Source organism: Salvelinus alpinus, chromosome 11 (assembly GCF_045679555.1).
Source record: "Salvelinus alpinus chromosome 11, SLU_Salpinus.1, whole genome shotgun sequence".
In the NCBI taxonomy this organism is placed as follows: domain Eukaryota; kingdom Metazoa; phylum Chordata; class Actinopteri; order Salmoniformes; family Salmonidae; genus Salvelinus; species Salvelinus alpinus.
The window spans coordinates 43,651,740-43,678,314 of NC_092096.1; the positions used below are offsets into that span (position 1 = coordinate 43,651,740).

The 26,575-nt window shown below is 44.9% G+C and overlaps 1 protein-coding gene across 3 annotated transcripts in view; it reads right to left on the reverse strand.

The window, feature by feature from the left end:
- Nucleotides 1-26,575, reverse strand: part of LOC139534227 (metabotropic glutamate receptor 8-like) — a 245,152-nt gene that overhangs the window by 136,137 nt on the left and 82,440 nt on the right. For all 3 annotated transcript variants that reach the window (XM_071333170.1, XM_071333169.1, XM_071333171.1), the window contains exon 3: nt 16,615-16,831. In XM_071333170.1, coding sequence (XP_071189271.1) covers nt 16,615-16,831 — 217 coding nt within the window. The remainder of the gene's footprint in view (nt 1-16,614; nt 16,832-26,575) is intronic.

Sequence of the window (26,575 nt, forward strand, 5' to 3'; positions counted from 1 at the left end):
GAGCCGCCTCCCCTACATTTGAATGATCACTAAAAGAGCAAAGAACCGTTCTTTGAACTGTAAAGAACCATTGAAGAGCAAAAAGGGTTCTTTGAGTCATTAATGTTCCACATAGAAGCACCACCCTTCCCAAGAAACCCTTGAACACTCGTTTTTTTTATGTGTAGACAGTCAGGAAAGCAGTGACCCAGAATCAGCACATATTTAGACATATCCAATCACCGCCACATACCACCAAACGACTGTATCCGTGTGGTAAAACTGCCTTTACGGAGTTCATATTATTGACTTTAGTAATACTCACAGTGGAAACTGATAATTTGATATTAGAACTACTGTCTAATGAAAACTACAATGAACTCCACAACAACAAAGTCAAACCAGAGATGTCTGGCGACAATGAAAATGAGTTTTCACCTTGAGACAAATAGAACTCTGCTGCGTTAATTGGTTACAAATGCTTGTTTGATGTTGTTCCCACCCACCTCTCTCGCTCAATTCAATTCAAGGGGCTTTATTGGCATGGGAAACATATGTTAACATTGCCAAAGCAAGTGAAGTAGATGATAAACAAAAGTGAAATAAACAATAAAAATTAACAGTTAACATTACACTCACAAAAGTTCCAAAAGAATAAAGATTACAAATGTCATTATGTATATATACAGTGTTATAACGATGTAAAAATGGTTAAAGTACAAAAGGGAAAATAAATAAACAGATATGGGTTGTATTTACAATGGTAAATGTTCATCACTGGTTGCCCTTTTCTTGTGGCAACAGTAACAAATCTTGATGCTGTGATGGCACACTGTGGTATTTCACCCAGTAGATAGGGGAGTTTATCAAAATCGTGTTTGTTTTCGATATTCTTTGCGGATCTGTGTAATCTGAGGGACATATGTGTCTCTAATATGGTTATACATTTGGTAGGAGGTTAGGAAGTGCAGCTCAGTGTCCACCTCATTTTGTGGGCAGTGTGCACATAGCCTGTCTTCTCTTGAGAGCCAGGTCTGCCTCCGGCAGCCTTTCTCAATAGCAAGGCTATGCTCACTGAGTATGTACATAGTCAAAGCTTTCCTTAAGTTTGGGTCAGTTACAGTGGTCAAGTATTCTGCCACTGTGTACTCTCTGTTTATGGCCAAATAGCATTCTAGTTCTCTGTTTATTTGTTAATTGTTTCCAATGTGTCGGGTAATTATCTTTTTATTTTCTCATGATTTGGTTGAGTCTAATTGTGTTGCTATCCTGGGGCTCTGTGGGGTCTGTTTGTGTTTGTGAACAGAGCACCAGGACCAGCTTTCTTAGGGGACTCTTCTCCAGGTTCATCTTTCTGTAGGTGATGGCTTTGTTATGGAAGGTTTGGGAATCGCTTCCTTTTAGGAGGTTATAGAATTAAACGGCTCTTTTCTGGATTTTGATAATTAGCAGGTATCGGCCTAATTCTGCTCTACATGCATTATTTGGTGTTTTACATTGTACACGTAGGATATTTTTGCATAATTCTGCATGCAGAGTCTCAATTTGGTGTTTGTCCCAATTTGAGAATTCTTGGTTGGTGAGCGGACCCCAGATCTCACAACCATAAAGGGCAATGGGTTCTATAACTGATTTAAGTATTTTTTGCCAGATCCTAATTGGTATGTCGAATCTTATGTTCATTTTGATGGCATAGAATGCCCTTCTTGCCTTGTCTCTCAGATTGTTCACAGCTTTGTGGAAGTTACCTGTGGCGTTGATGCTTAGGCCAAGGTATGTATCGTTTTTTGTGTGCTCTAGGGCAACGGCGTATAGATGGAATTTGTATCTGTGGTCCTGGTGACTGGACCTTTTTTGGAACACCATTATTTTGGTCTTACTGAGATTTACTGTTAGGGCCCAGGTCTGGCAGAATCTGTGCAGAAGATCTAGGTGCTGCTGTAGGCCCTCCTTGGTTGGTGACAGAAGCACCAGATCATCAGCAAACAGTAGACATTTGACTTCAGATTCTAGTAGGGTGAGGCTGGGTGCAGCAGACCGTTCTAGTGCCCTCGCCAATTTGTTGATATATATGTGGAAGAGGGTGGGGCTTAAGCTGCATCCCTGTCTCATCCCACAGCCCTGTGGGAAGAAATGTGTGTGTTTATTGCCTATTTTAACCGCACACTTGTTGTTTGTGTACATGGATTTTATAATATCCTATGTTTTTCCCCCAACATCACTTTCCATCAATTTGTATAGCAGGCCCTCAAGGCTTTTTTTTTTTTAAATCAATAAAGCATGAGAAGACTTTGCCTTTGTTTGGCTTTGTTTGTTTGTCATTTAGGGTATGCAGGGTGAATATGTGGTCTGTCATACGATAATTTGGTAAAATGCCAATTTGACATTTGCTCAGTACATTGTTTTCACTGAGGAAATGTACGAGTCTGCTGTTAATGATAATGCAGAGGATTTTCCCAAGGTTGCTGTGGACGCATGTCCCACAATAGTTATTGGGGTCAAATTTTCCTCCACTTTTGTGGGTTGGGGTGATCAGTCCTTGGTTCCAAATACTGGGGAAGATGCCAGAGCTAAGGTTGATGTTAAATAGTTTTAGTATAGCCAATTGGAATTTGTTGTCTGTATATTTTATAATTTCATTGAGGATACCATCAACACCACATGCCTTTTTGGGTTGGAGTGCTTTTATTTTGTCCTCTAGTTCATTAAAAGTAATTGGAGAATCAAGTGGGTTCTGGTAGTCTTAAATAGTTGATTATAAGATTTGATCATGTATAGGTTTTTGCTATTTGTCCTTTGTTTTAGTGCCAAAAATATTGGAGAAGTGGTTTAAACATACATCTCCATTTTGGATAGATAATTATTCGTGTTATTGTTTGTTTAGTGTTTTCCAATTTTCCCAGAAGTGGTTAGAGTCTATGAATTCTTTTTCCATAGTATATTTCTGTATTATTTTAGTGATACACCATAGTGAAGGTGTAGACTCTGGTTTTCTGGGTCTCTATGTTTTTGGTTGAAAAGGTTTCTCAATTTATTTCTTAGGTTTTTGCATTGTTCATCAAACCATTTATCATTGTTGTTCATTTTCTTCAGTTTTCTTTTTGACATTTTTAGATTTGATAGGGAAGCTGAGGTGTCAAATACTGTTAAGATTTTCTACTGCCAAGTTTACAACTTCACTATTACAGTAGAATGTTTTGTCCAGGAAGTTGTCTGAAAGGGATTGAATTTGTTAATGCCTAATTGTTTTTTGGTAGGTTTCCACACTACATTCCTTCCATCTATAGCATTTCTTAATAAACTCAGCAAAAAAAGAAACGTCCTCTCACTATCAACTGCGTTTATTTTCAGCGTGTAAATATTTACACGCTGTAAATATTTGTATGAACATAACAAGATTCAACAACTGAGACAAACTAAACAAGTTCCACAGATATGTGACTAACAGAAATGGAATAATGTGTCCCTGAACAAAGCGGGGGTCAAAATCAAAAGTAACAGTCAGTATCTGGTGTGGCCACCAGCTGCATTAAGTACTGCAGTGCATCTCGTCCTCGTGCTCTGCACCAGATTTGCCAGTTCTTGCTGTGATGTTACCACACTCTTCCAACAACGCACCTGCAAGTTCCCAGACATTTCTGGGGGGAAATGCCCTTAGCCCTCACCCTCCGATCCAACAGGTCCCAGACGTGCTCAATGGGATTGAGATCCGGGCTCTTTGCTGACCATGGCAGAACACTGATATTCCTGTCTTGCAGGAAACCACGCACAGAACGAGCAGAATGGCTGGTGGCATTGTCATGCTGGAGGGTCATGTCAGGGTGAGCCTGCAGGAAGGGTACCACATGAGGGAGGAAGACTTTTTCCCTGTAACACACAGCGTTGAGATTGCCTGCAATGACAACAAGCTCAGTCTGATGATGCTGTGACACACCTCCCCAGACCATGACGGACCCTCCACATCGATCCCGCTCCATAGTACAGGTCTCGGTGTAACGCTCATTCCTTCGACGATAAACACGAATCCGACCATCACCCCTGGTGAGACAAAACCGCGACTCGTCAGTGACAAGCACTTTTTGCTAGTCCTGTCTGGTCCAGCAACGGTGGGTTTTTGCCCATAAGTGACGTTGTTGCCGGTGAGGACATGCCTTACCTGTCTTGTGAGGACCTGCCTTACAACAGGCCTACAAGCCCTCAGTCCAGCCTCTCTCAGCCTATTGTGGACAGTCTGAGCAATGATGGAGGGATTGTGCGTTCCTGGTGTAACTAGGGCAGTTGTTGCCATCCTGTACCTGCAGGTGTGATTTTCGGATGTACCGATCCTGTGCAGGTGTTATTACACGTGGTCTGCCACTGTCCTGTCTCCCTGTAGCACTGTCTTAGGCGTCTCACAGTATGGACATTGCAATTTATTGCCCTGGCCACATCTGCAGTCCTCATGCCTCCTTGCAGCACTGCCTAAGGCACATTCACGCAGATGAGCAGGGACCCTGGACACTTTCTTTTGTTGTTTTTCAGAATCAGTAGAAAGGCACTTTTGTGTCCTAAGTTTTCATAACTGTGACCTTAATTGCCTACCGTCTGTAAGCTGTTAGTGTCTTAACGACCGTTCCGCAGGTTCATAAATTGTTTATGGTTCATTGAACAAGCATGGAAACAGTGTTAAAACCCTTTACAATGAAGATCTGTGAATTTTAGATTTTTACGAATTATCTTTAAAAGACAGGGTCCTGAAAAAGGGACGTTTATTTTTGTTGCTGAGTTTATTACTCAGTTCCTTTGGATTTGATGCCTCATGATTAAGTATTGCTCTGTTCAAGTACTGTGATTTTGCTGTGATCCGAAAGGGGTGTCAGTGGGCTGACTGAACGCTCTGAGAGACTCTGCGTTGAGGTCAGTGATAAAGTAGTCTACAGTACTACTGCCAAGAAATGAGCTATAGGTGTACCTACCATAGGAGTCCCCTCGAAGCCTACCATTGACTATGTACATACCCAGCCTCCGACAGAGCTGCAGGAGTTGTGACTCGCTTTTGTTAGTTATGTTGTCATAGTTGTGCCTAGGGGGCATATGGATGGGGGAGGGAATGCTGTCACCTCCAGGCAGGTGTTTGTCCCCCTGTGTGCTGAGGGTGTCAGGTTCTTGTCCGGTTCTGGCATTTAGGTCGCCACAGACTAGTACATGTCCCTGTGCCTGGAGATTTTGATCTCCCCCTCTAGGATGGAGAAGCTGTCATTGTTAAAGTATGGGTATTATATTGGGGGGATATAGGTAGCACACAGGGGGACATTTTTCTGTTAAGATCATTTCCTTTTGAATTTCTAGCCAAATGTAAAATGTTCCTGTTTTGACTAATTTAATAGGGTGCTCTATACCAAATTAGCATACCCCATGAGTCTCTTCCCTGTTTCACACCTAGTAGTTTGGTGGATGGGACTACCAGCTCTCTGTAACCTAGAGGGCAACCAGTGGGTCCATGTTATACCATGTTTCTTGTAGGATGACAATGTCTGTATTTTCAATTTCTTTCATGAAGTCCAGGTTCCTGCTCTTTAGGCCAAAGGCAGATAATATCCAAGGCCTGAGGTTCCAGGATGAGATAGTGAAGGCTTTGTGTTCCATAAAGTGTCCAATGTTATTGGTCGTGTGGTTTGGCCTCAGACCAGTAAGTGTGCCTTGAGCCTGATGAGCATCTGGTACATGCCATTGGCTTGGGCTAGTGTGAACGTGTGGGTTGGGTCTGTTTGCCTGCTCAAGGCCTGGGCATATGTGTGACTTTCATGTTGAGGCCCTCTTTGCGGGGGTGGGTGCATGGGGCGGGCGAGAGGGACATAGGACTGATCTGAGGGGGCCTAAATGAGGTGTGGCATGGTTGACTTGGGGGGATGTTGATTGGTTGGGGTGGAGGTGTGGATGTGGCTGGTGGTGTTGTAGGCTGGATGTAGGTCCTCTCGGTGTGGGTCCTCTATGTGTAAGTTCGGGGGGTTCTCGCAGGTCTGGGAGAGTGTCTCGCTGGTCTGGGCGGGTGTCAATTGATCTGTTGCTCGTGTGTGAAGTGTTGGGGCTGCGTTTGAGAGCAATGTCCTTTAGGGTCCGGGCAAAGGTGGGCACTGCTGCCTTGTATAGGTGGAACTGGTCATAAAGGCTGTTCAAGTCCAAGGTGGAGTGGTGGGCCAGGTAAACATTTGGTTTCGAGGCACAGTCACGGGAAATACTTCCGTTTACCCACTGTATAGTAGCAGGGTGGAAGTCTTTCCGTGGTAGCAGGGAGGATATAACCACTTGTGCATTGGGGAAAGTAGAAGAAGCTTTTTCAAACACTCCCTTGAGTGCTGTGGCCACCCTTTCGTGCTGTGCTCTCAGGTCGTTAGGGCCTGTGTGTATTATTATGTGGCTAACTGAACCTAGTTGGTCCTCAGGCAGAAGGTCTAGCGTGCGCTGGGTGTGTGGACACCAGAGTTCAGACACACTGTGTTCGGGAAAAGGTTTTTTTCTTGTATGCATTTCCTGTTTGTGTCCATAAGGTGTACAATCTGTGTCTTGTGTATGTCCTCAGTGGGTGTGGGGGGGTTGTCAGGAGGGCTATCAGGGTGGCTGACAGGGGGGGGTACTCAGAGGGGGTGAGATCCCCTGGGCTTGGGGTTCTTCATTTGTCTGTTCTGCTGTGATGTCGATGTGGTCAGTGTCTGAGGTGGACTGTTCTGCTGTGGTGTCGAGACTTTTGTCGGGAGCTGAGGTGGACTGTTCTGCTGCGGTGTCGAGACTTTTGTCGGGAGCTGAGGTAGACTGTTCTGCTGTGGTGTCGAGACTTTTGTCGGGAGCTGAGGTGGGCTGTTCTGCGCACTCCTCTGCGGGGGTGGCCACCTCTCTAGTGGGTTGTTCTCTGTCACACGCCATCCCCCTCACCCTCTCCTCTAGTGCTCTGTTCTCTTGCTCCCTGTTGAAGTTGTCTCACCACAGTCCAGAGTGCAGATATGTCTCTCTCCACCTCCAGCTCTCTGAGTCTGGTTCTGGGGGTGTTGTTGTGCTGGACTGTTATCTGGGTCTGTGCTGACTGGAGTGTAAACACCTGCTGTTCCAGCTCCACTTGCCTTACCTCCAGCTGGGTAAATGTATCCTTCATTTCAATGAGGGAGTAGCACTCTGTGCTGGGAGGTTGACTTTCTGCTTGGGGTTGCTTGTCTGTGGGGTTGTATAACGAAGAGGTCTGGTCTGACCCGCTCGGGTTTGGGGGTATCGTTCTCAAGGGAGAGCTTCTCCTGCTGAGCTAATTCTTTGATTAGGTGAAAGTCCAGCGGAAACTGTTTGGGGTTGGCCTGTACCAATACTGTTCCAGACATATAGAGATTTATATTAGCTGACTCAGAGTCCTCGTTGTCTAGTATCCTGAGTTTCCACCCCTCGTTAACACCCCCCCCCCTTAACAGAGGGGTAGTGTGCTAATATAGCACTGTGCCATGCCAGGGGGTGGTTTGTGTGGAAGATGAGGTTGCTGATGTTTCCATTCTTATAATAGTCAGCAAAAAATGTCTCTTGATTTTCCATAAGGAGCTTAATTTTGTGCTCTTTTTGTGTTTTATCATTCTTTACATACACAGGGTAGTGTATTTTAATTACCTCTGAACAGCGGGAGGCAGCTTCTAATGCCTCTCCATTTGGTTGGAGTAGACTGTGCGACTCTCCTGCCATTGTTGGGCTAAAGGGCTTTGACATCTCTGACTTGACACGTCAGTGCTAATTGAGGTTGTATCAAGCCTGGCAGCCTTAATTTATGCATTCAGTCCTTATAAAGTAATGTAATGTATTTTTCTTCTTGGCTTTTGGAAATAAAATATAGCTTCAGACTAAACATTACTCACTCCGTTCCAGGTCGGATGGTGATTTCAGGTTTATTTTGTTTTCCAGAGCATTTGCTGTATATCTTTGGAATAATACATCTTTAGTAGTTGTAAACCTTCCACGTGATTCCGTAATTCCATCCAAAATCAGGTGCGTTTTGTATGCAGGCGCCGGAAAGAGATGGCTGCCTCGCTTCGCGTTCCTTGGAAAATATGCAGTATTTTGTTTTTTTACGTGTTATTTCTTACATCGGTACCCCGGGTAATCTTAGGTTTCATTACATACAGTCGGGAGGAACTACTGAATATACGATTAACGTCAACTCATCATCGTTCACCCTGTGCGTCGCCGAAAAAGGGGAAAACGTGGCGGTCTCGTGGTCAGGCTTCGGAGACGGGCACATCGCGCTCCACTCCCTAGCATACTACTCGCCAATGTCCAGTCTCTTGACAATAAGGTTGATGAAATCCGAGCACGGGTAGCATTCCAGAGAGACATCAGGGATTGCAACGTGCTCTGCTTCACGGAAACATGGCTAACTCAAGGGACGCTAACGGAGTCGGTGCAGCCAGCTGGTTTCTCCATGCATCGCGCCGACAGAAACAAACATCTTTCCGGTAAGAAGAGGGGCGGGGGGGTATGCCTTATGATTAACGAGAAGTGGTGTGATCATCATAACAACACACAAGAACTCAAGTCGTTCTGTTCACCTGATCTAGAACTCCTCACAATCAAATGTCGACCGCATTATCTACCAAGGGAATTCTCGTCAATCATAATCACAGCCGTATACATTCCCCCCCAAGCAGACACATCGATGGCCCTGAACGAACTTTATCTGACTCTTTGTAAACTGGAAACCACACACCCTGAGGCTGCATTCATCGTAGCTGGGGATTTTAACAAGGCTAATCTAAAAACAAAACTCCCTAAATTCTATCAGCATATCGATTGTGCTACCAGGGCTGGAAAAACACTAGACCATTGTTACACTAATTTCCGCGACGCTTATAAGGCCCTCCCCCGCCCCCCTTTCGGAAAAGCTGACCACGACTCCATTTTGTTGATTCCAGCCTACAAACAAAAACTCAAACAACAAGCTCCCGCGCTCAGGTCTGTTCAACGCTGGTCCGACCAATCTGAATCCACGCTTCAAGACTGCTTCGATCACGCAGATTGGAATATGTTCCGCATCGCGTCCAACAACAATATTGACGAATATGCTGATTCGGTGAGCGAGTTCATTAGGAAGTGCATTGACGATGTCGTACCCACAGCAACGATAAAAACATTCCCAAACCAGAAACCGTGGATTGACGGCAGCATTCGCGTGAAACTGAAAGCGCGAACCACTGCTTTTAACCAGGGCAAGGTGACCGGAAGCATGACCGAATACAAACAGTGTAGCTATTCTCTCCGCAAGGCAATCAAACAGGCCAAGTCTCAGTACAGAGACAAAATCGAGTCGAAATTCAACAGCTCAGACACAAGAGGTATGTGGCAGGGTCTACAGTCAATCACGGATTACAAAAAGAAAACCAGCCCCGTCGAGGACCAGGATGTCTTGCTCCCAGACAGGCTAAACAACTTTTTTGCCCGCTTTGAGGACAATACAGTGCCACTGACACGGCCCCCTACCAAAACCTGCGGGCTCTCCTTCACTGCAGCCGAGGTGAGTAAAACATTTAAACGTGTTAACCCTCGCAAGGCTGCAGGCCCAGACGGCATTCCCAGCCGCGTCCTCAGAGCATGCGCAGACCAGCTGGCTGGTGTGTTTACGGACATATTCAATCAATCCTTATCCCAGTCTGCTGTTCCCACATGCTTCAAGAGGGCCACCATTGTTCCTGTTCCCAAGAAAGCTAAGGTAACTGAGCTAAACGACTACCGCCCCGTAGCACTCACTTCCGTCATCATGAAGTGCTTTGAGAGACTAGTCAAGGACCATATCACCTCCACCCTACCGGACACCCTAGACCCACTCCAATTTGCTTACCGACCCAATAGGTCCACAGACGACGCAATCGCAACCACACTGCACACTGCCCTAACCCATCTGGACAAGAGGAATACCCATGTGAGAATGCTGTTCATCGATTACAGCTCAGCATTTAACACCATAGTACCCTCCAAACTCGTCATCAAGCTCGAGACCCTGGGTCTCGACCCCGCCCTGTGCAACTGGGTCCTGGACTTCCTGACGGGCCGCCCCCAGGTGGTGAGGGTAGGTAACAACATCTCCACCCCGCTGATCCTCAACACTGGGGCCCCACAAGGGTGCGTTCTGAGCCCTCTCCTGTACTCCCTGTTCACCCACGACTGCGTGGCCATGCACGCCTCCAACTCAATCATCAAGTTTGCGGATGACACTACAGTGGTAGGCTTGATCACCAACAACGACGAGACGGCCTACAGGGAGGAGGTGAGGGCCCTCGGAGTGTGGTGTCAGGAAAATAACCTCATACTCAACGTCAACAAAACAAAGGAGATGATTGTGGACTTCAGGAAACAGCAGAGGGAGCACCCCCCTATCCACATCGACGGGTCAGTAGTGGAGAAGGTGGAAAGTTTTAAGTTCCTCGGTGTACACATCACGGACAAACTGAACTGGTCCACACACACAGACAGCGTTGTGAAGAAGGCGCAGCAGCGCCTCTTCAACCTCAGGAGGCTGAAGAAATTCGGCTTGTCACCAAAAGCACTCACAAACTTCTACAGATGCACAATCGAGAGCATCCTGTCGGGCTGTATCACCGCCTGGTACGGCAACTGCTCCGCCCACAACCGTAAGGCTCTCCAGAGGGTAGTGAGGTCTGCAGAACGCATCACCAGGGGCAAACTACCTGCCCTCCAGGACACCTACACCACCCGATGTCACAGGAAGGCCATAAAGATCATCAAGGACAACAACCACCCAAGCCACTGCCTGTTCACCCCGCTATCATCCAGAAGGCGAGGTCAGTACAGGTGCATCAAAGCAGGGACCGAGAGACTGAAAAACAGCTTCTATCTCAAGGCCATCAGACTGTTAAACAGCCACCACTAACATTTAGCGGCCGCTGCCAACATACTGACTCAACTCCAGCCACTTTAAAAATGGGAATTGATGGAAATTATGTAAAAATGTACCACTAGCCACTTTAAGCAATGCCACTTAATACAATGTTTACATACCCTACATTACCCATCTCATATGTATATATACTGTACTCTATATCATCTACTGCATCTTGCCATCTTTATGCAATACATGTACCACTAGCCACTTTAAACTATGCCACTTTATGTTTACATACCCTACAGTACTCATCTCATATGTATATACCGTACTCTATACCATCTACTGCATCTGCCATGCCGTTCTGTACCACCACTCATCCATATATCTTTATGTACATATTCTTTATCCCTTACACTTGTGTGTGTGTGTAAGGTAGTAGTGTGGAATTGTTAGGTTAGATTACTGTTGGTTACTACTGCATTGTCGGAACTAGAAGCACAAGCATTTCGCTACACTCGCATTAACATCTGCTAACCATGTGTATGTGACTAATAAAATTTGATTTGATTTGATTTGATTTAGTAGGTTTTGAGTTTTGATTTGGAGTCTAGCATATGTTGTAGAGGGTAGCATCCTGTATATGTCCCTGACCAAAAAAAATCCAAGTTTATCTAACTCTAAATACTTTTTAAGAACATGCTGAAAAATTCAGGAGCTCATCTGCTCATGACCTCTCCCCCCCCCCCACCCCACCCCACCCTCTCTCTCTCTGTGTGTGCTTTTCTGAGACAATGATGAATTACATCAGCCCCTACCCTTGATCCTCAGAAGCCCATAATCAAGGACAAGGATCTGGGAGAATAAAGCCACCAGGGGGACAATGACTGACAGTGAAGGATAGGCCTCCACTACGTTGTCAATGTCATCCTCTTCTTTCTCCTCCTCCTCCTCCTCCATCCCTCCTCCTCCTCCATATAAGCTCTCTACTCCCTCCATCGTCAATCAACACAGCGTCTTATGCGGCGTCTCATGCAGTGCTGTGGTGTGGCATGACGAACAGTCAGGTAAAGGCAGGCGTACAGAATCTTGTCACCTGTGTTTTCATCCACAACTGATCTGTGGGGACAGGGTGCCTGAAAACAAGGCTTCCACACACGCGGCTTTAGGCTGACTCATACAACGTTATGGTCTGTGAAATGAGTCAGACCTCCACCGTAGTTGAGGGACAGCGAGGATTTCAGACAGCGATGGAAATTAAAGTCTGGAGATTAAATCATTAAATCCTACAAAGCTAATTAAATAGCTCGTTGAGATAACCATTTAATGAATGATTCTCAAAAGAGATGTTTGGTCTTCGTTCGTCCATCTGTGGTGCTTTGAATTCCTTTCCCATGCCAGTTGAGCTGCTATAGAACAGTCATTGTGGGCTGGTATCTGTTCAGGGCTGGTGACTAAAGCTCACAGGCCGTTATTATGGAGATGTAGTTTCCCTAATCCCTCGAGCCTCACACACACACACACACACACACACACACGCACACGCACACGCACACGCACACGCACACGCACACGCTCAGAGCTCTGTGGTACACAGACAACATGGGTAGGTACCACGGCAGACACACAGGCTCTCTGGTCTCCAGTTCCCAGGGTTTATCCTCTCTTCTTCACCCGAGCAGGGACAACAGCAGGCTGGGGTGATGTAAGGCCAGAGAGTCCCTCTCCTGGTTATAATGGTTGGTTTAGGGTCAAAGCTCTACAGGCTGGCAGAAGGTTGTGCTGGGTTGCGTTAGGCTGTTGCCCTAGTGGCAGGTACTGAGCTGGGTTGTTGTCGCCTGGGGGACAGAGGCTGGGATAAGCTGACATTGCTCCAGGAGAAGGTAACTGATTCAGAGCCGTGTTCATTATTGCTGGCCCAGTCAGCTACTGCCCCTCTGCCAGATCTGATCAAGGGTCTTGAGGCAGAAGATGAAGACTTTCTTAATGATCATTAGAGAGAAAGGTGGCTGGAGGGTGTTGTCACTGTGTCCTTTCATTCACCAGCCATGGTGACTCATGGTCAGTTCCCTCCACTCCGTGTCAGCCCCCTGGTCAGGCCTGTCGAATGCCCGCCTGAGGCCTGTCATGACGGGTCATAGTCAGGGCCTCTGCCTGGATGTCACTGGAGCTACTGCTCCGCAGTCTGGAGGTTTGGAGGCCCTGGCGTTCTCCAGGCACGTCTCTGAATCTGCCTGTCGGTCTGTCTGTGTAACAAGCATGCTCTGATACTAACTATTGGAGAGTGGAGGAGGAAGAGAAAAGGGGGAGAAGGGGACAGGGGGTGCAGGAGGGGTGAGGAGAGGTTGTCGCTTTAGGCTATTCCACAAGGGCATGGGATCGTCTGGGAATCTCCTTCTGGTGATTCATTTAGGCAAAAGCCTAACGGCCTTGACGATCATATCACTAGGCATATATCCCTCCTCTAGCCACTAGGCACCCACTACTGCACAAGAGGAATAGGGTTATTTCTGTCCTAATGTCAACATCCTCCAAACATATTATAAGCCATGCAGTACCCCTCCCCTGACATTACACATGGATGGATGCAGTGTCATGTACTGGCCTGATCTTGCTTCGGGGTGTCCACTACTACACACAAGGGAGAGGCTAAGAGACAACGGGGTTAAATGACGTCTGCTCTAATGTCTAACATCCACCAACGTCGGTGGGTCATTCTAGACTGTCAGTCTATAGTCAGCACTGTCATGTACTGGCCTCGTCTAGCCTTGAGGCATCCACTGCGACTCAACACGGAGAGGCAATGGTGGAGACGTTTGTCAACGCACACTAAACACGCACACCGACAGGCGCGCACGCACACACACAGACACAGCATCCACTGATGCTGGTCATTATAACTGTCAGTCTACAGCTGTCCCAGTCTCCCCACCACAATGAGGTCCAGTCATGTGGAACTGTTCAGGGAACGGTTCAGGCTCAGTGAACCTACATGCATCCCTTGTTTGCTAATCATTTGCTGTTATTATCTTTTTTGGACGCATCTCGTTTGGGAGCCCTGGTTTGTTTGCTAAATGTGAATGGAATTAATTCCAGATAATCAAAGGTTAATGAACAAATGAAACAAAGGTCAATTGGATAGGTATTTATGAGAGGTTGTTACCAGAAGGGAGGCGGGGGAGCAGAGAGGACACACACACACACAGAGGAGACAGGGATTGTTACTTCCACTAAGCCGACGCTGAAACATGGTGCTCATTGTTGCATGTCTATTGACTTTCTCATCCGACTATCGTGTGACATTAGTTACTAGGCTAATTGGCTGGCTGTTAAATCTTCTGTCTCCCTCTCTGTGTGTGCGTGTGAATCCTCCATCTCTATGTTGTAATCCAACTCTTATCCTACAGCTGGAGGAGAGCCTGTCATCTGGATGTCTGGACGGGAGAGAGAGAATACCTCCCATCTGGATCTCTCGCACTCTACCTCAACATCTCTCTCTCTCTCCGTCTCTCCCTCACTATCTCTCTCTCTCTCTCCATGTCACATCTCTCTGTCTCTCCCTCACTCTACCTCAACATCTCTCTCTCTCTCCATGTCGCATCTCTCTGTCTCTCCCTCACTATCTCTCTCTCTCTCCATGTACATCTCTCTGTCTCTCCCTCACTCTACCTCAACATCTCTCTCTCCATGTCACATCTCTCTGTCTCTCCCTCAACATCTCTGTCTCTCCCTCACTCTACCTCAACATCTCTCTCTCTCTCTCCATGTCACATCTCTCTGTCTTTCCCTCACTCTATCCCTCTTCCTCTCTGTGTCTCAACCCCCCCGTCCCCCAGTCTCTTCCCTCTTCTCCCACGCCTTCTCTCTCTCATGCTCTCTCTCCTTTCTCTCTTCTTCTTCACACACAGCAATAGGAAAATAGTGTACCACACTGTCACAACCTACAGTCAATCTGAAATGCTCAAGGTCTTTCATTCCCTCTTTCATTCCCTCTCCGTCTCTCCTGCTTTCACTCCCTCGCTTTCCCCTGCCTCACAAGATGAGAGCTAGTCAGCTAGTTAAAATGGACACACCATTCCCTCTCTCTACAGACATCCCCCATCATCACGTTATTAATGGTTAGGTGCGTCTTACACGTTATGGTGAAAACATCCTTAATATGCCTAAAGGGAGCAGAGACGTGCTTCACAAACAAAGTCTCTGGAATCATAACTCCTCAATTAAACAGTAATTACTACAGCTGCTCAGTAGCAGCATGCAGGGAGGAGCGTAAGCGGTGGTGGCAGTCATCGTAATAATAATAATATTAAATAATTCAATCACCTAACAATCACTCCTTAATTCAATCACTGGCGATGACAGAGTGAGAGAGAGAGAGAGAGAGAGAGAGAGAGAGAGGAGGATGGTTGGTCTATGACACCTGTCATTACTTTGTGATTACATCCATGTAGCCTGCTGTGGCCTCATTCTGTTGTTCCTCTCTTCCCCTTTCCCCCCTCGCCTCATCCTTCGCTCTTCTCCTCTTCATTAAAACCACTTCAGAGGGACAGTAAGTGCCCCCCAATCTGCATGGGAGGGGTGGAACCAGCCATGACTAAGCATTCTTAGTGTCAGCTATATAAGAACGAACATTGTCTGTAAAGGTTAAGCCTCGACAACACATTAGAGTGCGGGGTTCGACAGCTTCATTATTGCAATAATTAAATCGTTATTAAATAAAGATATTTGTTTGAAGAAATGACAAAATCCCTCTCAGTACGAATTTTCACGACAGGTGTTAGTATTACTCCACAACTAGAATACACAGTGTAGTGGAATAAAAGCTGTCCGCTCTGGAGCAGGAAAAAGGGTATGGACATTTACTTCATTCTAACCACTTAGGACTGCAATTGCCCTCTACCCAGAGCCTACTGAATGAAATGTGTTAGTTTGAGTGTGTGGATCTGCAGGGTATTCTCTTTTAGCTTTTAAATGTGTTGCCTCAGCATCTTATCAAATGGACAGACATACAGACATCTCCACTGCTGATGTTTGGGCCTGCTTCTTTCCTCTTCATCCGCTCCCTTTCCCCTCCTCTTCCCTCCCCTTCCTCTCCCCTCCAGCCATGTCAACATCTGCACAGCTCTAGCAAGGCTAAACATCTGAACAGCTGACTGTTCACTGTCACGCCACATAGCTCTCAGCACAGCAGGGAAGAGAGCAGCACAACGACTAAACCCACAGTATAGAAACCCACAGTCAAGTCACACAGTAGAAACTAGCAACACTGCTTACAGCAGTAGGCACAGCAGGGGCTCCAATGCTCACTGATGTATATCTGTGAGTTTGGGGGTGAATTCACGTGTCTGAGTTGCTTGAATATGGTGTCTGAATTGATGGCATATTCCCCAAGCAAACATTATGCATTTCAGTATATGGGAAAGGAGGTGTCATTTGATGTTTCCCTTCCCACAGTAAGAAAAATAGACATCAGTGATCGCTGGCAAACCCGAGCACTCTCAACAAACAAGTTAAAACCACTCGAGACTTTGTCTGATGAAATGTGTTTTTTTTATGCTGACTGACTGTCAATCTGTAGCTGACAGATACTATCTGACAGTTAATATCACTGATGTTATTAAATAGAGATATTTGAGACTGGCATTTACTAGGGCAGCTACTGTTGTTCAGAGATCCACAGAGACCCATCACTGAAGAGAGATGTCCAAACACTCAAGAACTGTGGACTGTGCAGCACCTCCATTCAGTACTGTCTGTATGAGTGTGTCCGAGCATGTTTTCGCTATTCCACGTACCTGTTTCCCGGGAGATCTGCACGAAGGCCTCGACACCGCTCTCGCCGTAGTTCCCCTCGGAGGCGAGCGTGGACACGTAGTTCCATCCCATCGCCGTGACGATGTCCATCATTGCCTGGGCCTGGTAGGAGTCCGGAGGGACGACGCGGGAGAAGAAGTCATACCTCGTGTTGTCACTGAGCTCCGGGGCCGTGGACGCATAGCTGATCTGAGGGATCTGAGGAGAGGGAGAGAGAAAAGAGGGAAGTGGTGAGGTAGGACAGAGGGAGAGGAGAAGGCATTTAACATGTTATAACTTAGATTGGGAGCCAAGGATACGCATACATGATCTGAGGGGATTCTGAGGAAAGACAGAGTAAGCCGAGAGAGAGAGAGAGAGAGAGAGATAGATGAAGGGATGCGTTGAGATAGATGAGAGTAGAAATGGTGTCACTCTTCAGAGGATAGGGGGACAGAATGAGAGGGTAATTACTGATAGCGTGGCACTGAAGAAATGGAGATAGATTACACTAGCCAGAGGTCATATTCCATCCAAGTGGTTTATCAGAGACCAGACAGCCCAGCTGAAAGAGCCCCAGAAAAGCAGCGACCCCAGCCAAGGAGCCTGCGACAGAGAGGCAGAGAAGCTAGGCAGGAGAGCCCCTGACAGGAGACAGGCTGGGGTATGAAGGTAGGCAGGGAGAGGCTGGATAGGGAGGCAGGCAGAGAGAGGCTTGGATAGAGAGGTAGAGAAAGGATTGGATTTGGAGCTATAAAGAGAGAGGCATGGACAGAGAGGTAGAAAGAGAGAGGCTTGGATAGGGAGGTAGAGAGGCTTGGATAGGGAGGTAGAAATAGAGGCTTGGATAGGGAGGTATTTGTATTTGTATTTATTATGGATCCCCATTAGCTGCTGCCAAGGCAACAGCTACTCTTCCTGGGGTCCAGCAAAATTAAGGCAGTTTATACAATTTTAAAAACATTACAATACATTCACAGATCGTTTGCCCTCAGGCCCCTACTCCACCACTACCACAGATATACAGTACAAAATCCATGTGTACGTGTGTGTATGCTATCGTGTGTGTGTGTATGCATGTGCCTATGTTTGTGTTGCTTCACAGTCCCCGCTGTTCCACAAGGAGTTTTTTTAATCTGTTTTTTAAAAATCTAATTTTACTGCTTGCATGAGTTACTTGATGTGGAATAGAGTTCCATGTAGTCATGGCTTTATTTAGTACTGTGCGCCTTCCATAGTCTGTTCTGGACTTGGGGACTGTGAAGAGACCTCTTGTGACATGTCTTGTGGGGTATGCATGCATGTCCGAGTAGTTCAAACAGACAGCTCAGTGCATTCAACATGTCAATACCTCTCATAAAGACGAGCAGTGATGAAGTCAATCTCTCCTCCACTTTGAGACAGGAGAGATTGACATGCATATTATTAATATTAGCTCTCTGTGTACATCCAAGGGCCAGCAGTGCTGCCCTGTTCTGAACCAATTGCAGTCTTTTTTTGTGGCACCTGACCACATGACAGAACAGTAGTCCAGGAGCGACAAAACTAGGGCCTGTAGGACCTGCCTTGTTGACAGTGCTGCAGGTAGAGAGCGAGAGAGGCTTGGGGAGGCATAATGGCAAGCAGACAGACATGCAGGGAGGACAGGGAGGCAGGGAGGGCTGAAAGTCAGATGGCAAAGTAATGGACTCTGGGTGAGAGATGGCCGACTGATAGGTTGATTTCTCCGGAGGGAGAGACTGCCCTGGGGCTGAATTATACACACACTCTCTCTCACACACACAGACATGTACACACACACTTGTATGCTCCCACTCCCCCACACACTCATACACCACATACAGTGCATTCAGAAACTATTCAGACCCCATTGACTTTTTCCACATTTTGTTACGTTACAGCCTATCCTCATTAATCTACACACAAATGATTAAAAAGACAAAGCAAAAACAGGTTTTTAGAAATGTTTCCAAATCTATAAAAAAAAAAAAATGTAAATACATTATTTATATAAGAATTCAGACTAGAGGTCGACCGATTAATCGGAATGGCCGATTAATTAGGGCCGATTTCAAGTTTTCATAACAAATCGGAAATCGGTATTTTTGGGCGCCGATTTTCCGATTATTATTTATTTGATTATATATATTTTTTTTACACCTTTATTTAATCTTTATTTAACTAGGCAAGTCAGTTAAGAACACATTATTATTTTCAATGACGGACTAGGAACGTTCTGCCTGCCACAGATTTTTAACATTGTCAGCTCGGGGGATCCAATCTTGCAACCTTACAGTTTACTAGTCCAATGCTCTAACACCTGATTACATTTCACTCCATGAGGAGTCTGCCTGTTACGCGAATGCAGTAAGCTAAGGTAAGTTGCTAGCTAGCATTAAACTTATCTTATAAAAACAATCAAGCAATGACTGTCATTGCTCCAATGTGTACTTAACCATAAACATCAATGCCTTTCTTAAAATCAATACACAGTATATATTTTTAAACCTGCATATTTAGCTAAAAGAAATCCAGGTTAGCAGGCAATATTAACCAGGTGAAATTGTCATTTCTCTTGCGTTCATTGCACGCAGAGTCAGGGTATATGCAACAGTTTGAGCCGCCTGGCTCTTTGCGAACTAATTTGCCTGAATTTTACGTAATTCTGACATAACATTGAAGGTTGTGCAATGTAACAGGAATATTTAGACTCAAGGATGCCACCCGTTAGATAAAATACGGAACGGAATAAACGTTTTGTTTTCGAGGTGATAGTTTCCGGATTAGTCAAAGGCATATGGTTTAGAGAAATAGTCAACGCGTTATAATTCCTGTAATAACTTGCGGCTGAACTTGAAAGGGGTTCCTTCGTTATTTTACCGTTCATGTCTTCCATAGAGAATGTCTTGATCTACTTCAAATAAGGTCTGTGTTTCGCGGAGGAGCAGACTGACAGGGGACCATGCAGACAAACTCTGCTTTCTGCACTACAACCTAAAACTTCTTAACTGGGAATATTGAAGACCCATGAAAGCTGGTGGTTCATTTTAACATATGTTCTCATGTTATTTGAGACTAAATTGATTTTATGTATTATATTAAGTTAAAATAAAAGTGTTCATTGAGTATTGTTGCAATTGTCATTATTACAAAAATGTGTGTGGGTGTGTGATATATATATATATATATATATATATATATATATATATACACACACACACACATACATATATATTTTTTAAATTATTTAATATTATTTTTTTATTTATTTAAATCGGCATCGGCTTTTTTTGTCCTCCAATAATCGGTATCGGTGTTGAAAAATCATAATCGGTCGACCTCTAATTCAGACCCTTTGCTATGAGACTCGAAATTGAGCTCACGTGCATCCTGTTTCCATTGATTATCCTTGAGATGTTTCTACAACATGATTTTAATCCACCTGTGGTAAATTAAATTGATTTGACATGATTTGGAAAGGCCTGTCTATATAAGGCCCCACAGTTGACAGTGCATGTCAGATCAAAAACCAATCCACGAGGTCAAAGGAATTGTCTGAAGAGCTCCAAGACAGGATTGTGTCGAGGCACAGATCTGGGGAGAGGTACCAAAACATTTCTGCAGCATTGAAGGGGGAACACAGTGGCCTCCATCATTCTTAAATGGAATAAGTTTGGAGGAACCACCAAGATTCTTCCTAGAGCTGGTCAGGGAGGTGACCAAGAGGTGACCAAGAGCTGGTCAGGGAGGTGACCTGATGGTCACTCTGACAGAGCTCCAGAGTTCCTCTGTGGAGATGGGAGAACTTTCCAGAAGGACAACTATCTCTGCAGCACTCCACAAATCAGGCCTTATGGTACAGTGGCCAGAGGGTAGCCACTCCTCAGGAAAAGGCACATGACAGCCCACATGGAGTTTGCCCAAAAGGCACATAAACGACTCAGACCATGAGAAACAAGATTCTCTGGCCCGATGAAACCAACATTGAACTATTTGGCCTGAATGCCAAGCGTCACGTCTAGAGAAAACCTGGCACCATCCCTACGGTGAAGTATGGTGGTGGCTGTGTCATGCTGTAGGGATGTTCTTCAGCAGCAGGAACTGGGAGACAATTCAGGATCGAGGGAAAGATGAACGGAGCAAAGTACAGAGAGATCCTTGATGAAAACCTGCTCCAAAGCACTCAGGACCTCAGACTGGGGCGAAGGTTCACCATCCAACAGGACAATGACCCTAAGCACACAGCCAAGACAATGCAGGAGTGGCTTCGGGATAAGTCTCTGGATGTCCTTGAGTGGCCCAGCCAGAGCCCGGACTTGAACCCGATCGAACATCTCTGGAGAGACCTGACAATAACGGTGCAGTGACTCTCCCCATCCAACCTGACAGAGCTTCAGAGGATCTGCAGAGAAGAAGAAGACTAAGAAGAAGAAGAAGACTAATCACTGCCAAAGTTGCTTCAACAAAGTACTGAGTAAAGGTTCTGAGTACCTATGTACATTTCAGTTTTTCTTTTATAAATTGCAAACATTTCTAAAAACCTGTTTTTGCTTTGTCATTACTGGTATTGTGTGTAGTTTGATGAGGGGTAAAAACTATTTAAACAATTTTAGAATAAGGCTTTAACGTAACAAAATGTGGATAAAGTCAAGGGGTCTGAATACTTTCTGAATGCACTGTATTCACACACAACACACACACGGAAGTGTGCACATGCACGTAGTCTAAAGCTGCGTCAATGGCATTCTCGGAGAGAGGGAAGAGCTGCCAATCATAATCAAGACCCAGAGGCAGGTCACATTCTCTCTCTCTGTACACACACACAGTAACACAAATTATGTAAACGCAAACTGTCCTGATAGCTGAACACAGCAGAATCAGTAGATGGGGAATGGAAGGTGTGGAGTGATTCTAGAAGGACAGCTCCTTGTAGTGAATACTGATGGAACCCATTGCTCTGAGTCTCTGAGTCTCAGTGCGATCAACGCTTGTCAGCTCAAAAACAGCACATCTAACAACGAACAAGTAATTGGAGACTTCTTTGATTCCCAGGCGAGGAGGCTCTCACTTTCACTCACTTTCACCAATCTTCCAGCCATGAAAGACTATTATACTAGCTACATTTTCATTGTTGTCAGCGCTCTTGGAAGATATATTTGTTTTGACGAATGGTAAGTGAGCTTTTGAAGAGTTTATAGTTTCCAAAACTAAGGAGTATTACAAACACAAAGCAATACAAACGTTCGTAAAGTTTAGCCAAGCAGATATTAATAATGTATGTTGGTTGAAGGTAAACAAATGAAGGATAAGACAGTGCATCTCATTTTCCCACATCAAAGGAAGAAAGATGTGAGCTCATGAATATGAAATCACGTTCGTCCGTATCGGCATGGCGATGAGAGAGTGACCTAATGACCTCGGAAAGCATGCCTCTTTTGATCTCTGTTAAAGAAAAAGACGGAGAGAATGAGAAAATTAAAGACCGAGTGGGATGAGTAACATAGGGAGGTAATGAGTTGATAAATAAACAGTATACCACACATCAAATAAATACTATACAGTATACTGTGCTGTATATTGCGCTGTATACTATACCGTCTACTATACACTGTGCTGTATACTATACACTGTCCTGTATACTAATACGGTCTACTGTACTGTATACTGTGCTGTATACTATACTGTCTACTGTACAGTATACTGTGCTGTCTACTGTGATGTATACTATACCGTCTACTGTACACTGTCCTGTATACTAATACGGTCTACTGTACTGTATACTGTGCTGTATACTATACTGTCTACTGTACAGTATACTGTGCTGTCTACTGTGATGTATACTATACCGTCTACTGTACTGTATACTGTGCTGTATACTAATACTGTCTACTGTACTGTATACTGTGCTGTATACTATACCGTCTACTGTACTGTATACTGTGATGTATACTATACCGTCTACTGTACTGTATACTGTGCTGTATACTGTACCGTCTACTGTGCTGTATACTCTACAATGTGCTGTATACTATACTGTATACTCTACACTGTGCTGTATACTGTGCTGTATACTATACCGCCTACTGTACACTATGCGGTATACTGTACTGTATACTTTGCTGTCTACTGTAATGTATACTGTGCTGTATAATATTGTCTACTGTGCTGTATACTATACCGCCTACTGTACTGTATACTGTACACTGTGATGTATACTATACCGTCTACTGTGCTGTATACTGTGCCGTATACTGTACCGTCTACTGTACCGTCTACTGTACTATATACTATACTATATACTATACCGTCTACTGTACTCTATACGGTGCTGTCTACTCTATACTGTGCTGTATACTATACCGTCTACTGTACCGTCTACTGTACTGTATACTATGCTGTATACTATACCGTCTACTGTGCTGTCTACTGTGCTGTATACTGTATCTACTGTACTCTATACTTTATCATCTACTGTACACTGTCCTGTCTACTGTGCTGTACACTAATCTATACTGTGCTGTACACTATACTCTATACTGTCTACTGTACTGTATACTGTGCTGTCTACTGTACTGTATACTGTGCTGTATACTGTACTGTCTACTATGCTGAATACTGTGCACAGCGTACAGTTAAAGTCAAAGCAACCTTTATGAATACAACCCATTCTCCTGACCTGAGTCATATACATAATTATGTATATACTGTACGTGGCTCTGCTCACGAGTCACTAGTCAAACGAGTCACAACTTTTTATTAAAATCTACGCAAGGATAAATAAGCGCTCGTCGACTCCATAATAATCAGTCCTACTGTGGTGACAAGCTTGTGACTCTCTGCCGTACAGCAGGAATCATCTATGAGCCGAGGGTTGAGGAAGCAGCCGTTTTCAAAGCAGAGGGAGGGGAGGAGGAAGGAAATGGATTCGTTACGATTTCGCTGGAGAAGTTGATTAGGCCGTGAATCCACCTCTAATTCCATTTGTTCTAATGAATATGCAGTTTCAATCAGAGCTGATCAAATAATCAGCCTGCCGGTCGGAGGAGAGGAGAGGGAGAGGCTGAGGAGCGTGTGTTTCAAACCGATGCCAGGGAAAATAAAGTCACAATTACACATCCCACTCTCTGCTGGGAAAGCACCGATCAGCATGTTAACACTATTAAACACAAGTACACACATACATGTATATTGACAAACACATTCATGTAATCACACAGGCCACAGGTTAGCATTGTATGTATGTATGAATGAAAGGCAGACTTAACACAGGTAATATCAAGGGAAGAAGAGGATATGGGGACAGAGAGTGACTTACTGCAAGGTCGATGTCACATTGACAGATGACGTCACTTTTGGGAAATACCAGCAATGTCCATCGGGACCTGGAAGTTATACTTCAAATGATGTTGAGTGGATTCTAGTAACAGTTATCTGCTCATTCTACCAAGCTATATTATAATATCCACCCTGATATTGTATCTGGAGGTTCAGCACACCATCTACCCTGCTGGGGCTGCTCTGTGTGGTGTGTGTGTGTGTGTGTGTGTGTACACGGTGCTAATGGAGCTGTCTTGGGCACGGACGGAGAATTAGGCTGATAGATGGGACCGCTCTGTAGCTAATTAACCCAGACACACACACACAAACACAGAAAGACCTACTGTAAAACAATCTGACAGAAGGGCGGACATGCGTCAGGATAAAGGGTGAGGGGAGAGACAGTTACACACACAGTTACACACAGAGAGAGGTGGTGGGCTGTATGCTGCTGCAACGACACAGTGGCTGGTCAGGGTCGATGGTGGTTATTAAGCAGGAAATTAAGACTCAACTCAAACAGATAACTGAAACAGAGGACATGTTTATGTGTCGCACATTTCCACCATCTTGTCACCTCCCCTTTTAGACTGTGTTACAGGTGAAGATGAAGAGATACAGTAACAGATTGTATCCATGGAGAATAATGACATCACCAGTTGTCCTCCTGCCTAATGATAAGCACGGCATGACACTCATCAAGTTCCCATCCCAGCACGCCAATCTGCACCGTAGCACCCAAATCTGCCAATTAGGTTAATAAGGCCCTGTGGAGTGTGCGCGTGTGTGTGTTTGAGAGAGCGAGAGAGAGTGTGTGAATGCTGTGTGTGTTGCTGCATGAATTCGTGTTGCTGAGGTGATTCTGAGAGATGTAGCTAGCTATAAGCTCTATGTAAATGACTCAAATCCCCTCAGCACAAACAAATAAAGTATATATATCAAAGAAAATAAAAACAATCGCCTCATTCTGTCAAAATTCATCCTTCAATCCTGACCCAGGATCCCAACAGAGGTTTGAATTGCTTCTAAACAACATTACTATTCTCGTCTGTGTGGAGAGCAGAGCTGGATGGATAGAGGGAGAGGAGGAGAGAAACAGGAAGGAGAGGGATGGGGGAGATAGGTGGGAGAAAATAAGAAGAGGGATGGAAACGGGGAGGGTAGAATAGTAAAGAGAGATAAAGGGGGGTAGGGGGAGAGAGGGATGAGAGAGAATATTTCCCCAACTTGGCTCCAGCCAACTTAATCAAACCTGGATAACATCCACCTCTCCTCAACCCTGCAGTGATTCCTTACCCCTGATTACAGCCTCACACATACAGCTGGCATCCAGACCTGGCCAATCAAATTACCAGCACATTCCAACACCGCACACAGGGTACTAGATAACACAGTGACCTAATTAAAAGAGAAAGACATACAGTAAAGTAGAAATAAAATATGAAAACCTTCAATTAATAGACCACGAAAGAGAAATTGAATATTCATACATGTGATATTGACATGCTAGTAGCACAACCTACAGTGCACTCAGCACAGTGAAGATGACAAACATTTCATCAACACGTGTGGGTGCCAGTGGCTAGGTACCGTGACCACCATACCAGTCAAATTGGCAAGTTTAGATGTTGATAGGGCAGGTCCTTTTTCCTTTCCTTACTCCTCATTCAGGAAGAGCTATTGATGAGGTTGTATGTTGTTACAGAGCTCTGCCAGTTGCAGCCCTACTCCGATGTGTGAGTTCATGGGTGTTTGGAACTGTGTTGGAGCCGCTTTTGGCTTTGTGCTCAAGTCAAGGTAATATTGTTGTTGGCAAACTGTTTATTTTTCGGGTACTTTGTAAATAACGTCTCTGGTTTCAGTACTCTCATCGCCTGCACGGTAAATTAAATACCACCTATTTTTGTGCCTGATCTTCTGACATGACTGTTGCTGCTCCAACCTACTAGGCTACCGGTTGCCTGTGTGTGTGTGTGTGTGTGTGTGTGTGTGTGTGTGTGTCAGGTGAGGCAGATGTGGTGCCTGGGCAATAAAGTTTGAATATCTTCATCAATATGACTGAGGGTTCCCCCTGCTCTACTTTGTTTACCGAGGATCACTGTAGAGACGTCCTTATTTGAAAGAAACAGCACACATACATGCAATATATAAAAACTACATGACACCTGACATAAAAATACAACGAATAAATACATTTATTTATGAGTCGTCTCAACTGACATGAATCATCTGAAATAGATTGGCATACCGTGTCAATGTCAATTGGACACACCTGTCATAGAAGCGTCGTGTCAGATTCACATTCAAATTCCTCCTCCGTACACGTCGATGATCCTGTCTGAGCCCCATGGCTTTGTGAAGGAACATTTTATGTCAGAATACAATTCATTGAAATTGCGTAATGAAGCATGTGTAACTGTATGAAGGGAAGGTCTTATGATTAAACATTCTACTGCAATGGTTTAATAGGTAAGAGCTTTGGAAACAGTCTATAGATCCCTTGTGTGTATTTTAGATTGTACAACCCAGAGTGAAGGGTTTGAAAGGATGAAGTGTCTGGTTGTATGTGTTGATTTCACTTACTTTAACAGAAGAAGAATGGAATGGAATTAATTGTTTAAAAAATTCCGAGGTGGACTGTGGGAG